At 56.4% G+C, this 14,289-nt stretch overlaps 1 protein-coding gene across 3 annotated transcripts; it reads left to right on the top strand.

The window, feature by feature from the left end:
* Positions 1-1,313: 1,313 nt before the first annotated feature.
* Positions 1,314-12,929, top strand: MPO (myeloperoxidase). Of its 3 annotated transcripts, none has more exons than XM_029081725.2 (14): positions 1,314-1,476; positions 1,936-2,019; positions 2,272-2,365; positions 2,686-2,861; positions 3,181-3,307; positions 3,493-3,622; positions 5,053-5,259; positions 6,100-6,418; positions 7,199-7,359; positions 8,305-8,560; positions 9,152-9,322; positions 9,738-9,975; positions 10,448-10,659; positions 12,479-12,929. In XM_029081725.2, the coding sequence occupies exons 1-13, from the start codon at positions 1,464-1,466 to the stop codon at positions 10,650-10,652; spliced, it is 2,181 nt and encodes a 726-aa protein (XP_028937558.1). In that variant the 5' UTR covers positions 1,314-1,463; the 3' UTR covers positions 10,653-10,659; positions 12,479-12,929. The 3 variants fall into 3 exon arrangements, with proteins under 3 accessions (XP_028937558.1, XP_028937557.1, XP_028937556.1); XM_029081724.2 differs by having other exon boundaries at positions 2,269-2,365; positions 10,448-10,664; XM_029081723.2 differs by having other exon boundaries at positions 1,315-1,476; positions 2,269-2,365.
* The last annotated feature ends 1,360 nt before the right edge of the window (positions 12,930-14,289 follow it).

The raw sequence follows: 14,289 nt of genomic DNA, 5'->3' as shown, positions 1-14,289 counted from the left end.
ATCGTGGTCCACTCTAGTCCATTGTCTAATTGCTTGAAGTCTGCCTTGAGTCTTTCCCGTTGCAACTGACACTACATTCATTCATTCATTCATTCATTCATATTTATTGAGTGCTTACTGTGTGCAGAGCACTGTACTAAGCACTTGGAATGTGCAGTTTGGCAACAGATAGAGACAATCCCTGCCCAACAATGGGCTCATAGTCTAAACAGGGGAGACAGACAAAAGACACCCAAGGACTCTCCTTCCAAAGGCACTGGGTTGTGCTCACCGGCATGGGTCTCCACTTCCTTGGTGAAGGGCCTGGGGTCATCCCTGCCCAGAGGATGACCTCTCGGTCCCATGGCCCTGCATTCAGGCCCTTCAGCCTGTGGCCAACCGCTGGCCCATCAGGAAAGGCTAGAATTCCCCTCTCCCTACATGCCCACCTGCCTGGCTTCTCATGGACTGGCCCTGGCTACCAGTCATCATCATCATTAATTGTATTTATTGAGTACTTACTGTATGCAGAGAGTACAATACAAAAGCTGATAGACATGTTCCCTACCCACAACGAATTTCCAGTTACCAGGCTCCTTCTCCCTCTTCTACTCCTCCTCCTCCTCCTCCTCCTCTTTTTTCTCTTCCCTATCCCAGGCCCCAGGGCACCTTCTCCAGGGCCAAAGACAGGGGGGCAACTCAGGGTGCCCATCTGCAAAACAGGGAGACCCATTCCTGGGGGTCGCAGGTGAGGAGGGGGACCGCCTAGTCCCCCCTCGTCCTCCTCTCTTCTCTCAGCCTATTCCTGAGTGCCCAGAGCCATGTGCTCTGGAGGGCTGGACTTGGGGGAAAGACAAGAGGAAGCACGAAGCTCCCCCCCAGCCACTCCTTGAGCCTTTTCTGAGCCCAACGGTCCTGGCCCAGGCTTCCGGTCCTGTTGGCTCATCCTGGAAGCTGGGGGCTGCAGGAAGGGGCCCCTCTGACAACGGGAGGGAACTGGGGCCCAGGGGCTCCAGACCCTGAGTGGGGGTGGGGCTCCAAGAGAGCCCTGAGGGCTGGCGGGCCTTGCGGAGGCTCAGCCGTGCAGGGCTGCAGGGACCCAGGGGGTCCGTCCACCTTCCGGGGCTTGGGGGGTTGCTCTTCCTGAGCATCTCAGAGCCCGGGGGTGGGCCCGGGGGGAACTCCTGGACAGTAAGGGCTGGTGGGAGGGGGGGCAGTCCCAATTCAGAGCTAGAGTCCCAATCCTGGCAGCAGTTTAAGGTGGGAGGCTCCTCGCCCCTGGACCCCAGAGCCCAGGCAGCAGCCTGGGCCAATGCTTTCGGGGGAGGAGTTACAATCCATCCCTTTCCTCTCCCCCTCCTCTACTAAGAGGCTCCTCCGGGCTTCAGTCTCCACCCCCTCCCCAGCCCCTGCACCTCCCAGCCCGAAACGTATATAAGCTTCTTTCCCAAGCCTGGACCAGTTTTTCGGGACCAGTGGTCGCGATGATGGTGGCAGGTAAACTGGCTAACTGGGTCCTGACCCCCCGGGCGATGAGGGGAGCAGCTGGGTGGAGGGCAGTGGGGTGCTGAGCTGGCTGAAGTCCTCAGGGAGTGGTCTGTGTGGTCCTGGGGACCATCGAGACCCCGGTCAAAGATTTTTGAAGCACTTACTAGGTGCAAAGCACTGTACTAAGCGCTTGGAAGAGGACAATAAAACAGAATTGATAAACTTGTTCCCTGCCCACAAGGAGTTGACAGACTCCCTCCCTGCTGTGACCACCCAGCTTGCCCCCCTTGTCAGGGTTCAGGGGAATGCTACATTTCCCACCATCCAAAGCATGGGGACTAGGTTTGGGGGGCTTATCTGGGTATTTGGGGGCTTCCTTTGGTGTGGGTGGGATGAGTCAGGGGCTGGGGCCTCCGCAGAGTCCCCCATCCCCTCCTAGGCTCACTAAGGATGAGTTCTTTGTTTCAGAGCTGAAGCTGCTTCTCCCGCTAACAGGGATCCTGTCAGCCCTGATGGGACTGAACCTGCTGGGCACGGCGATGGTCTCACCTGGTAACTAGACCCTGAGGCCCCAGAATGGGGGTGGCTCCGGGGGACGGGGGAGGCCGGGAGAACGGTGGAGGGGATGGGAGAAAATAGGACCTGTGGGCAGGAACGAGGGCCCCAGGAAGACTCCGGGCAGGGACGGGAGCAGGGGACAGGTAGGCCTTCCTGGGTCCTGATAATAATAATAATATTTGTTAAGCACTTACTATGTGCCAGGCACTGTACTGATCACTGGCTCCTCCCCCTAACCCCCAGTAGGTGCCTCAGAAGAGCTGGGGACCCTGGCCCTGCTGAGCAGTATGGAGGAGGCCAAGCACCTGGTGGACACTGCCTACAAGCAGACCCGGGAAAGGTCGGAGGGGTTCCGGGGTTGGGAAATTGGGCTGGGGGGAAGGGAGGGAGGATGAGGAGGACAGGAGTGTTGACGAGAGGAGTGTCCTCATCCTTACCCCCTCCCCATCCCCACACGCCAGGCAGAGCTCGAGTGCCAACCCAACCTCGGCCCAGGGCATCTGCCTGCCGCCCTGCACCATCTGTGCCCAGTCCCCATCTCTTCCCTCTGGGACCCCAGGGGTGGGGTTGCCCTCCCTCCATCCCTGCGCCCCCCCCCCCATCTGGACCACCCCACAACTCCATCCGGGGCTGAGCCCCACCCCCCGCCCCTGCGCTCAGCATCAGGCAGAGACTGCGGAGCGGGACGGCCCGGCCCATGGACCTGCTGGCCCATTTCAAGCAGCCAGTGGCCAGGACCCGCACGGCCACGCGGGCGGCTGACTATCTGCACGTGGCCCTGAGCCTGCTGCAGGAGAAGCTCCGGGCGGCCCGGAGGGGACCCTTCAACATCACCGGTACCGCCTGGGACGTGGGGAGTGGGGGGTAGGGGTTACACTGGGGCTCTTGCTGTGGGGACCGGGTTAGGGAGGAGGGGCAAGGGATAGAGCAGGGGGCTCAGGGCAGGGAGGAGGGCCTGGGGATGGGGAAGGGGCTTACATCAGGGAGGAGGGGTTGGGGTTGGGTCAGGGGATGGAGGGAGAGGCAGGAACGGGACTGAAGTGGGACTGGATTCGTTGGAGTTGTAGAGGCTCAACTCAAGGGACTTCCTCCCACTCCCCCTTCTCCCCCCTTCCCTCTTTCTCCATTCCCCACCTCTTCCTCTCCCCTGACAAGACGTGCTGACCCCACCCCAGCTGGAGCTGCTGTCCAAGGCAAGTGGCTGTGCCTATCAGGACCTGGGGGTGAAGTGTGATGATAACAACAACAAATACCGCACCATCACCGGCCACTGCAACAACAGGTGAGGGGCAGAGCCGGGGTGGTGGCCGGGGAGCCAGGGACCAGACAGCAACCCCCGAGCCCCCAACCCTGGGCGACCCGAGGGGCAGGAGGAGAGTGGCTCGGACCGCTCGCCACGGCTCAGCCCTTAGAGCCGGGCCCCTCGATATCTCTCTGTACCTCAGACCCTCACTTCTCCCTCTCCAGGAGGAGCCCCACGCTGGGGGCGTCCAATCGAGCCTTCGCCAGGTGGCTGCCTGCCGAGTATGAGGACGGCGTCTCCCTACCCTATGGATGGACGGCAGAGAAGAAGAGGAGCGGCTTCCCCGTCCCCTTGGTGAGAGAGGGCTGGGGCGTGCAGCCCGGGTCTCCCCCTGGCTTCCTTCGGTTTGTGGCTTTCCTGATTTTTGTCTTCTCCTGGCCTGTGTCTTCCTCTGGCTTGTATCTTCCCCCGGTTTGTGGCTTCCCTGATTTTTGTCTTCCCCTGCCCTGTGTCTTCCTCTGGCTTCCGTCTTCCCCCAGACTATGTCTTTCCCCGGTTTAAATCTCCCTCAGTTTGTGTGTTCCCCTGACCTGTGTCTTTCCCTTGCATGTGTCTTCCCCAGATGTGCCTTCCCCCAGCTTGTGTATTCCTCCGGCTGGTGTCTTTCCCTGGTTTATATCTTCCTTGGTTTTTGTTTTCCCCTGGCCTTTGTCTTCACCTGGAGTGTGTCTTCCCTGGTGTGTCTTCTCCTGATGCGTCTTCCCCTGGCATGTGTCTTCCCCTGCCCATTGGTCTCAAGCTACAGCAGAACCCAGTTCACTGTTGGTATGAGCAATGACCCCCCGCCCCCGACTCTGTCAGTGCAGGGCAGGGGACTAGGCTCTTGGGAAAGACCCAGTAGACAAAAATGGTCCAGTCCCTGCCCTAGAGGAGCTCACCATCTAATCGGGAGAAAGTGAATATGCTGATGGGTAAAGCATTGTCATCAGTAAGAGGACAGATACAAACAATAGGTCCAAATAAACAAATCCATAAGAAACATAATTAATAATAAATGCCTACTCTGTGCCAAACACTGTACTCCACGAGGTCCGAAGATGGCCCATCCCGGAGCTGAGGGAGTTGGGGGTGAAGAAGGGAATTAATCAGACTATGTCCAATCTGATAAACTTGTATATACTCCAGAGCTTAGACAGTACCTGGCACATACTAAGCGCTTAACAAATACCATAAAAAAGGCAGGGTCTTAGGGGGACTTCGAAGGAGGGAGGCCCAGGGTTCTGTGAAGGTGACGTGGGAGGGTTTGGTGGCAGCAGGGAGGGTTGAGACAGGGGAAGTTTGGAGGTTAGAATGGAAGGAGTCAAGAATTTGAATTGTAGGGGGTGGGCAGACAAGAGAGCAGCCAGGTAAGGGCAACAGCCAGAGAAGCCTGGAAGCCAAAGGCCACCTGCTGGGAGTCCCTGGTGATTCTGGGGAGGGAGGTGAGAGGATGAGGTGTGGGGATTGGCCTTTTAGAAAGTTGATTTGGGTTGCCGGATGTGGGCTAGTGGACAAGGGGGGTGGATGGAAGCAGGGAGTGCAATGAGAAGGCTAATCCAGCTGGTAGATGGCGAGAGTGTGGACGCTTGTAGTGATGATGATGATGGTATTTATCCTGGCACTGCCCGACCAGCCACCGGCCCACCTGGGCCAGCCCGGGGCAGCAGGGCAGCTGGAGGTCGGGTGTGGGGGTTGTGGTCAGTGGGGGAGATGCTGTCTCTGAACCAGGTTTCCTCTCCGGCCAGGCCCGTGCCGTGTCCAATCAGATCGTACGCTTCCCCAACGAGATGCTGACCCCGGACCAGGAGAGGGCCCTCATGTTCATGCAGTGGGGCCAGTTCATCGACCACGACCTGGACTTCACCCCTGAGCCAGCCGCCCGCCTGACTTTTGCTCAAGGCCTGGACTGTGATCACACCTGTGTCCAGCAACCACCCTGCTTTCCCCTCAAGGTGCAGCCTGGGAAGCTGGGAGCTGCCGGGAGGGTGCCCTTCTCCTCCCGCTCCTCCTCCTCTATTCCTCCTCCTCCTCTTCCCCTATTCCTCTCCCTCCCCCCCGATTCCTCCTTCCATCCTCTTATAATGATGATGATAGTATTTGTTAAACACTTACCAAAAGTATTTGTTAAACACTTACCAAGTGCCAAGCATTGTGCTAAACGCTGGGGTAGGAACAAGGTAATGAGATTGGACATAGTCCTTGTCCTACATGGGGTTCACAGTCTAAGAGGGAAGGAGAGAAGGTCTCTTATCCTCATTTTACAGATAAGGAAACAGTACAGAAAGGTTAAGTGTCTTGCCCAAGGTCAAACGGTAGGACACTGGGGAATCTCTGATGACTCCCAGGTCTGGGCTTTTTCCACTAGAACACGACACCTCCCCCTCCTCCTTCTCCTGTTCCTTCTCATCCTCTTCCTCTCTCCTCCTTGCTCCTCTCTCCCGGGTTTACTTCCCAGTCCTCACCCCACCTCCTTCTCCCAGACTCAGAACACAACTTCTCCTTTCACACCCCCTTTCTCTCCCTGCTCCTTCACCCCGGACCAGAGGAGGGTCCAGGACACGGGTCTCCTTGGGCCTTTCCCTGGGCTTGGCCCACCCCTAACGGCCCTCTCCACGCAGCTTGCATCGTCTCCTGCCTCCCCTCCGAAGCTCGGCCTCTAGCAAGGGGCAGGCAGACCCTCCTGGCGTGAGGGAGGGAGGGAGAGGAAGCCATAGGAGCAGGGCTCTCTCCATCCTGGCTTCGGGCCTCCCCAGCCAGGGGGCATGGAGCCAACCATATCTCTTGGGCCACAGATCCCACCCAACGACCCCCGGATCTCCAACCGCAACGACTGCATCCCCTTCTTTCGCTCCTCGCCGGCCTGCCCCTCGGGCAACATCACCATCCGAGACCAGATCAACGCGTTGACCTCCTTCCTGGATGCCAGCATGGTGTACGGCAGTGAGGACGCCCTGGCCGCCAGGCTGAGGAACCAGTCCAACCAGCTGGGCCTCCTGGCCGTCAACAACCGCTTCCACGACTCAGGCCGGAGCCTCCTGCCCTTCGACAACCTCTCCGACGACCCCTGTCTCCTCACCAACCGCTCCCTGAACATCCCTTGCTTCCTGGCAGGTCAGGGGCGAGCACTGGTGTCCCCGGAGCTTCGCTGGGGCTACGGACTCTTTGGGAGGAAGTCCCGGGGAGGGTCTGACTAGCATTCGAATCTCTCTTGTAGGTTCCCCAGGCTCAGGCCGGGCTGGTTCTGGCAGTCTGGCCCCTTGGATGGGACTTGGAGGGCTTGGGGCAGACACCGAGGGAGTCTGAGGTAGAGGGTCGCAAATGGACAGAGATTTCTTTCCCCATCTCTCTGAGGCTCCCTTCTGTACTCTCAAAGAGAGAGAAATATCCTCTTTAAATCTAAAGGTCTGAGAACGGCTCATTTAGTTATGGTATTTATTAAGTGCCTACTAAATGCCAAACCCTGTTCTAAGCACTGGGGTAGGTACCAGTTAATCAGATTGAATCCAGTCCCTGTTCCACATGAAGCTCACGGTGTAAGTCACGGGTGGGCGGAGCAGTTAACCCATTTTCTAGATGGGAAAACAGAGGCCTAGAGAGGTGAAATGACTTGCTCATGGTCACACAGCAGGCCAGTGTGGAAGAGCTGGGATGAGAGCCCAGGCCTCTACCAATCTATACCTATCACCATATTAATGACCCAACAGTAGTCCAGGGCAGGAAGAGAAGGGAAGGGTGTTGTGGGGTGGGGTGAGGGGAGCAGGACGGGACATCTGTCTGGAGGCAACAGCCAGGGCCTCTGTCCTTCAGCTCAAGCGCCATTGGCTGGCTGGGGCCGAGAGCAGGTCGTGGAGGCTGGGCCTAAAGAGGGGGGTTTCGTCTGGGTCTCTGTAGGGGACACCCGGTCCAGTGAGATGCCCGAGCTGACCTCCATGCACACGCTCTTCCTGCGGGAGCACAACCGGCTGGCCACGGAGCTGCGGCGTCTCAACCCCCAGTGGGGCGGGGAACGGCTGTACCAGGAAGCCCGGAAGATCGTGGGGGCCATGGTCCAGGTGGGGACCTCCGATGGCAGGAGTCTGCGGGGCCTGGGCACTCCTGTCTCGAGTTGGCTGGGTCTTGACTCTGCCACCTCCCTCTCCCCACAGCATCCCTCTCATCCAAAGGGCAGACCACAGTCCTGCTCATGTTCAAAGCCCTCCTAATATCTCCCCTCCTCCAGTGAGCCTTCCCCGTTATCGCCCAACACCTCAGGTCTTAACGGTGATGTCTCATATTGCGTATTGATTTATGCTTTCCCTCTGCACTTGTAAGGGATTGCATATATATTCAACAGTTTAATTCTATTACTCTAATTATTTTCTCTAAATATATAAATACTTCAATATAATATGTCTGACTTCCCCATTCGAGGGGCAGTTCCTTGTTTGGGTTTCTGTTTCTTTTCCCCAGCACTCCTTTGGTCCAGGGCATCCAGGGGACACTCAAGAAAGCTGAGGGAAGGGGAAATTAGATTGGAAAGGTTTTTGAGAGTAGGGACCGTGTCCTTGTGCTTTTGCTGTCCTCTTCCAAGCCCTTAATATTCATTCAATCATATTTACTGAGTGCTTACTGTGGGCAGAGCACTGTACCAAGTCCTTAGTATAGTAGGCTGCCCACAGTAGGTGCCCAATAGGTACCACTGATTGATAGAGTGAATGAGTATGTGAGGAGATGAATGGAACGCTGGGTTCTGCATTGGATGGGGAACAGGAATGGGGATAGGTGGGGGATGGAGGACAGGGACAGGAGATGAGGATGGGAGATGTTGGGGGAGATGGGCGATGGAGATGAGGAAAGATGGATGAGGGATGAGGGATAGGGATGGAGTGGGGGATGAAGAATGGGGATGGGGAATGAGGGATAGGGATTTGGTGGGAGATGGCAGATGGGAGATGAGGCTTGGGGATGAGGAACAGGGATTGGGATGGGGCGGCCCATTCTGGGATCTTCTCTTCCAGATCATCACCTACCGAGATTACCTGCCTCTGGTGCTGGGAACGTTTGGGATGAGAAAGTACCTTCCCCACTACCGGGGCTACAACGAGTCCGTGGACCCCCGCATTGCCAACGTCTTCACCAATGCCTTCCGCTTTGGCCATACCCTGATCCAGCCCTTCATGTTCCGCCTGAACAGCCTCTATCAGCCGGCCAGTCCTGAACCCCAGGTCCCCCTCAGCAGGGTGTTCTTTGCCACCTGGAGAGTGGTACAACAGGGTAACCGTGGCATCACACTTCCTCCACTAGCTTGGGCCCCTCCCTCATTCCCTTCCCTTGGGTCCATACCCTCTTCTTCCAGGCTTTCCCACCTCCACTGCCTCCATTCACAGCACCTCCAGGGGGCCAGGATGCAGAGAGCTGCCGATCCCAATTTTACAGATGGGGAAACTGAGGCCCAGAGAGGCCCAACTTGCCTGAATGCCCAGAAGGAGCTGCTCCTACATCCCAGGCCTCTCGTCCCTGGGCCACGTTGACCCTACCCTGGGTCATATAACACAGTCCAGGGCCGGGGCTTTCCCAAGGCTGTCAGTCCCCAGCGAGGACCACAGCCTCAACAGTCTGGGCCTCTCCCCCAAAAGGCCACCCCCAGAGCCCCAGGGTTGTACATCCTAACCTCTCTCACCTGGGAATGGAAACTCGTCAATCGTTTCCAGCCAACTGTCCTTGGCCACATCCTGGGTGGAGCATCCTGTCGAACAAGAAGAGGCTATACCCCTCCCCGGTCTGTTAGGCTCGGCCCGGTCGGCCCAGCCCCGGTTCCCCACTCTAGCATTGGGGCCGACGGCGGGGGCTGTCCTGTTCCGACAGGTGGCATCGACCCCATCCTCCGCGGCCTCATGGCCACCCCGGCCAAGCTGAACCGGCAGAATCAGATTGTGGTGGATGAGATCCGGGAGCGGCTGTTTCTCCAAGTCCGCAGGATTGGGCTGGACCTCCCGGCCCTGAACATGCAGCGCAGCAGGGATCACGGGCTTCCTGGTGAGAGGTTTCCCGTAGTCCCCCATGCTCGCCCAGACACCGGCTTCCCCACTTCCCCCAAAGCCTAGGCTGGACCAGAAGGGGTGGGGACCCAGCCCAGCCCAGGATCAGTTCCTTGGTTCTTGGGAAAATTGCCTCCCCTGGTCCTTCCCATCTACCTACCCACACCTAGCCTTCCCCACAGCCTTTCTAACCCTTTGGCCTCTCCCATTGGCTTTTATCCCAGCCTCAACCCTCAGCTTCTCCTTTGGCCACCCCCTAGCCTCCATCCCCACGGGGCCTACCCGCCCGCAGCCTCCCCAAGCCTCTCCCTTAGCTTCTCTCTTTGGCCTGCCCCACGGGCCTCCGACTGGGCCTCCCCACCAGGGCCAGCATCTTCCACCCCAGTGTTCAAGAAATCGCTCCCTTTATGCAGGGTACAATGCCTGGAGGCAGTTCTGTGGTCTCCCAAAGCCCCGCACGGTAGGGGAACTCGCCACGGTGCTGAGGAACCAGCAGCTTGCCCGAAAGCTGATGGCCCAGTACGGCACTCCGGACAACATCGACATCTGGATGGGAGGTGTGGCGGAGCCCCTGGAGTCCGGCGGTAGGACGGGGTCCCTCCTGGCCTGCCTCATCGGGACCCAATTCAGGAAGCTCCGGGATGGAGACCGGTGAGGGAGCCTGCAGCTAGCCCTGGCTGGCTGGCGGGCAGGGCCCCGGGACAGGGTTAGGATTCCCCTGGAGCTCTGGGATTCGCTGGGGTGCTGGGTGACCTGGGACAAGTCACTTGTCACGAGGCACAAGATAACTCCCCATCAGCTTCGGCTCTGTTCACTGACGGGGCCTGGGCTGGGGAGGGGAGCAGCTTTCTTCCGCCCCGGAACCAAAGCTGTGCTTCTATGAGGAGTGCCGCCCTCCCCCTCACTCCAAGCTGGGACTTGCAGAGAGAAGGGACCAATCTGGACCCTGCCCAGAGCCTGTCAGGAGGCCCTGTCCCCTGCCCAGCTAGCCAGGGCTGGTCTGGCAGTGATAGGGGGACAGGGCAAGGGGAGAGGAGAGTGTGCCTGGGATGGAGGTGACCTACAGTCAGCTTTCCCACCTCACCCTGACCTCCCACCTGTCTCCTCACCCCCATCCGAGCAGGTTCTGGTGGGAGAACCCAGCCGTGTTCTCCCCCCAGCAACGCCAGGCCCTGGCGACGATCTCCCTGCCCCGGATCATCTGTGACAACACGGGCATCACATCCGTCGCCAGGAACATCTTCAGAGCCAACAAGCATCCTCAGGGCTTTGTAAACTGCAATTCACTCCCCCGCCTGAATCTGTCTGCCTGGAGAGAGAGGAACTAGAAACTGGGTAAGGTATGCCCCACTCCTTCCCATTCCCGGTCCCTTTCTCCCCCTTAGCTCCCCCACCCCCCTGCAGAGCATGGGGATCCAGAGGGCCTCCTCCGAGCAGGACTTGTTGAACCTGGTGACTGTGTGTGTGTGTGTGTGTGAGAGAGAGACAGAGACAGAGAGAGACAGAGAGACAGATCCATTATGAAGCTGTGGGTGTGCATGCACACACATCATTCACAAATTGTATACTTCATGCAGGCAGTACACAATTATTTCCACCCCTCAGCCTTGATTTCCTCTCCTCCAAAGAACTCCCTCTTTGGCCTTCTACAATCCAGTTCCACCCCCTCCCCCTCTCTGGGACCACTCTTCCCAAGGTCACCAATGACCTCCTTCTCACTATATGTAACAGACTCTATCCTGCCTCGATTCTCCTCAGCCTCTTGGCTGCCTTCGTCACCGTGCATCTAACTAGCTTTTCTGGCAACGTCCTCTCCTGATTCTCCTGGCCCTCTGGCCCTCTCTGACCCCTCTATTTTTTCCGGATTATATTTTACTTTCTACTTCCTATCTGAAGGCTCAAGGCTTGGTTCTGGGTCCCCCTCTTTTCTCAGTCTACAGCTTCAACTTCACCTCTATACAGATGGTGCCCAAGCCTGCATCACTAGCCCTGACCTCTCTCCTCCTCCTGCCTTCAGGACATCTCTCCCAGTACCTCTCACTCAACATACCCAAAACCTCATCTTCCCTCCCAAACCCTGAGTTCCTAACTTTCCCATCACAGTTGACAACACCCCATCCTCACCATCTCTGAAGCCAGCAATCTTGGCATTATTCTTGACTCCTCTCTTTCAGCCCCCACACTTAGTGTGAAACCAAATCCTGCCTGTTCTTCTTTCACGGTGTCTCCAGAATCCTCTTCTTCCTCTCCATCCAAACTGTTACCGTGCTGGTTCAGGCACATTTCATATCCCGACTCAACTACTGCATCAGCCTCCTCTCTGACCTCCCTTTGTCCAGTCCAAACTTCACTAGCCTGCCTGGATCACTTCTAAAACATCATTTTGTAAACACCTCCTCAGTCCTCCAAACTTTCAGTGGTTGCCCACACATCTCCACATCCAAAAAAACCTCTTCACCATTGGCTTTAAGACCCTCATTTGGCTCTCTCCCCCTACATATCTCACTCCTCTCCCACTACTCCCAGCTTCTCTCAAGCCAATCTACTAACTATACTTCGTTCCTGTCTCTCTTGACACCAACCTGTTATTCACAGCCTCCCTCCCAACTGAAACTCCTTCCCCCTTCACACCCAGCCGACCACTGCTCTCCCCATCTTTAAGACTCTTTTGAAATCACACCTCCTTCCTAGAAACTTTCTCTGATTCATCTCTTATCTCCCTTCACCATTTTTCCCCCCTACTGTCACCTCATTACTTCCTTGTAACCTAAGCACTTGGTTACTCACACCTCTGTCCAAGTTACACTTATAAACAAATATCTGCGCTCTATTGTTTCCTCTGACCTGTAATTTATTTTAGTATCTGTCTCCTTTGATAGAGCATGGGCTCCTTGAAGGCAGGAATCATGTCTACTCATTTTACTGTACTTACCCAATCGCTTAGTACAGTGCTCTGCTCAAGAGGGTGTCGATAAGTTCCTAAGTGTTGAAGTTAGTGTCTGGCTGTTTCCAGCATATGTTCTAGGCTCAGAGGCAGCCCGTTGGGTATTTGCAGAACCTTGGGGTGGCTCCCCACTGCTCTGGAGCAGACTAGCCTGATCCCCTGCAGAGGCTCCTCACACTGCCCTCACTCTCCTTCTCATGTTTCCCACAGGAGCTCATCCTGACTTGGGCTGGAGGGACCCCCAGAGCCCAGAGACTCCCCCTCTCCTCGGAAGCCCTCCTGCTGCTGATGCTTTCACAGGTTGCAGCCCTGGCACCCTGGCTGACCCACAAGTAAGCCCCCTCTGGGGCAAGGACTGTTGGCAGTTTGGTGCCCCCCTTACCGCAAAGGCTGTGGGTGGGGATGTGGCCTTTGGTAGTCGACGCAGCCTTGGGGTGGAGCAGGATGGAAGCTGCCAATAGACTGCTGATCCCCCTCATTCCCCATATTGGAGAAGTTGACTCTTTGCCCCCGTGGTCCTCCCTCTGTGAGAACTGGCCATGGCGGGGGCAATCCTGGTCCCATCACAGGCACAGAAACAGCATAATCTGGCCCAACTGATCGGGTCTGGGCCACTACTTCCATCCAATGCCACTGCCAATAAAGTGTTGCTGAGAGCGGACCCTGGATCTGTCTGTCTCTGCTGGGGACTGGAGCTGGTCGGGGTGGGGAGGGTGGGATAATATAATGATAATGTTATTTGTTAAGTGCTTACTATGTGCCAGGCACTGTACTAAGCGCTGGGATGGGTACAAGCAAATCGGGTTGGACACAGTTCCTTGTCCCACGTGGGGCTTACAGTCTCAATCCCCATTTTACAGATGAGGTAACTGAGGCACAGAGAAGTTAAGCGACTTGCCCAATGTCCCACAGCAGACAAGTGGGCCACGGCAGACGAGAGCCGGGATTAGAACCCATGACCTTCTGACTCCCCCGCCCGTGTTCTATCCACTACGCCATGGAAGGGGGGCAGGTTGAATTTGAGGCCTCAGGGGTGACATGGTTGGTCTGCCTGGTTGGTGGGGGCACTTAGCCAACCAACAGACTTGCCCATTAACCTGCTTGCTTCCCTGCTGTTGAGGAGGAAATACGCCCAGATCCTCCACTTTCGGCTCTCCACTTCAGGAAGTCTACCCCAGAACCCCATCATATCCCCGGGGCCTCCACCCCAGAGCCTCCACTCCTAGAATTGGGAGTGATTCAGGCCCTGCATATCTGTCCTGTCTTCCCATTCTTGTCTCCAAGGGCCTCCTCCTTTCCCCTGGAACTCCCTGTCCCTTCTCTGAGCACCCCTAGCCCAGCTGGTGCCCCCTCCCCAACTGGGTTTCCCACCTCCAGACAGGCTTTTCGATTTCCTCCCCTAATTATAGTCCCGACCCCAGGAACGGGCCCTGCTGCTCCTCGACCACTCCACCTTGTGACCAAACAGAGCTCATTGCAGGAGACAAAATACTTACTAGAGTGTGGATTTTTTTTCTTTTTGGTAGATTTAAAAAAACCAACTAATTCAGGAAATAGTTAACCAGTTTTATTTTTGTAATTCAGGAAATATTTTTGTTTAAATTTTAAATCTTCAGGTTTATTTTAGTTTTTGCTTTTCTACTTCATTGTCAGTAATACCTGGCCAGTGTCTCTTTGATAATAATAATGATGGCATTTGTTAAACGCTTACTATGTGCGAAGCCCTGTTCTAAGCTCTGCGGTGGGGGGGGGGGGCGGGGGGAATACAAGGTGATCAGGTTGTCCTACGTGGGGCTCACGGTCTTAATCCCCATTTTAATAATAATAATAATAATAATGTTGGTATTTGTTAAGCGCTTACTATGTGCAGAGCACTGTTCTAAGCGCTGGGGGAAATACAGGGTAATCAGGTTGTCCCACATGAGGCGCACAGCCTTAATCCCCATTTTACAGATAAGGTAAGTGAGGCACAGAGAAGTTAAGTGACTTGCCCAAAGTCACACAGGGGACAAGTGGCGGAG

This window comes from Ornithorhynchus anatinus, chromosome 17, assembly GCF_004115215.2.
Source record: "Ornithorhynchus anatinus isolate Pmale09 chromosome 17, mOrnAna1.pri.v4, whole genome shotgun sequence".
Lineage (NCBI taxonomy): Eukaryota > Metazoa > Chordata > Mammalia > Monotremata > Ornithorhynchidae > Ornithorhynchus > Ornithorhynchus anatinus.
This window is presented reverse-complemented; position numbering and strand designations above follow the sequence as displayed.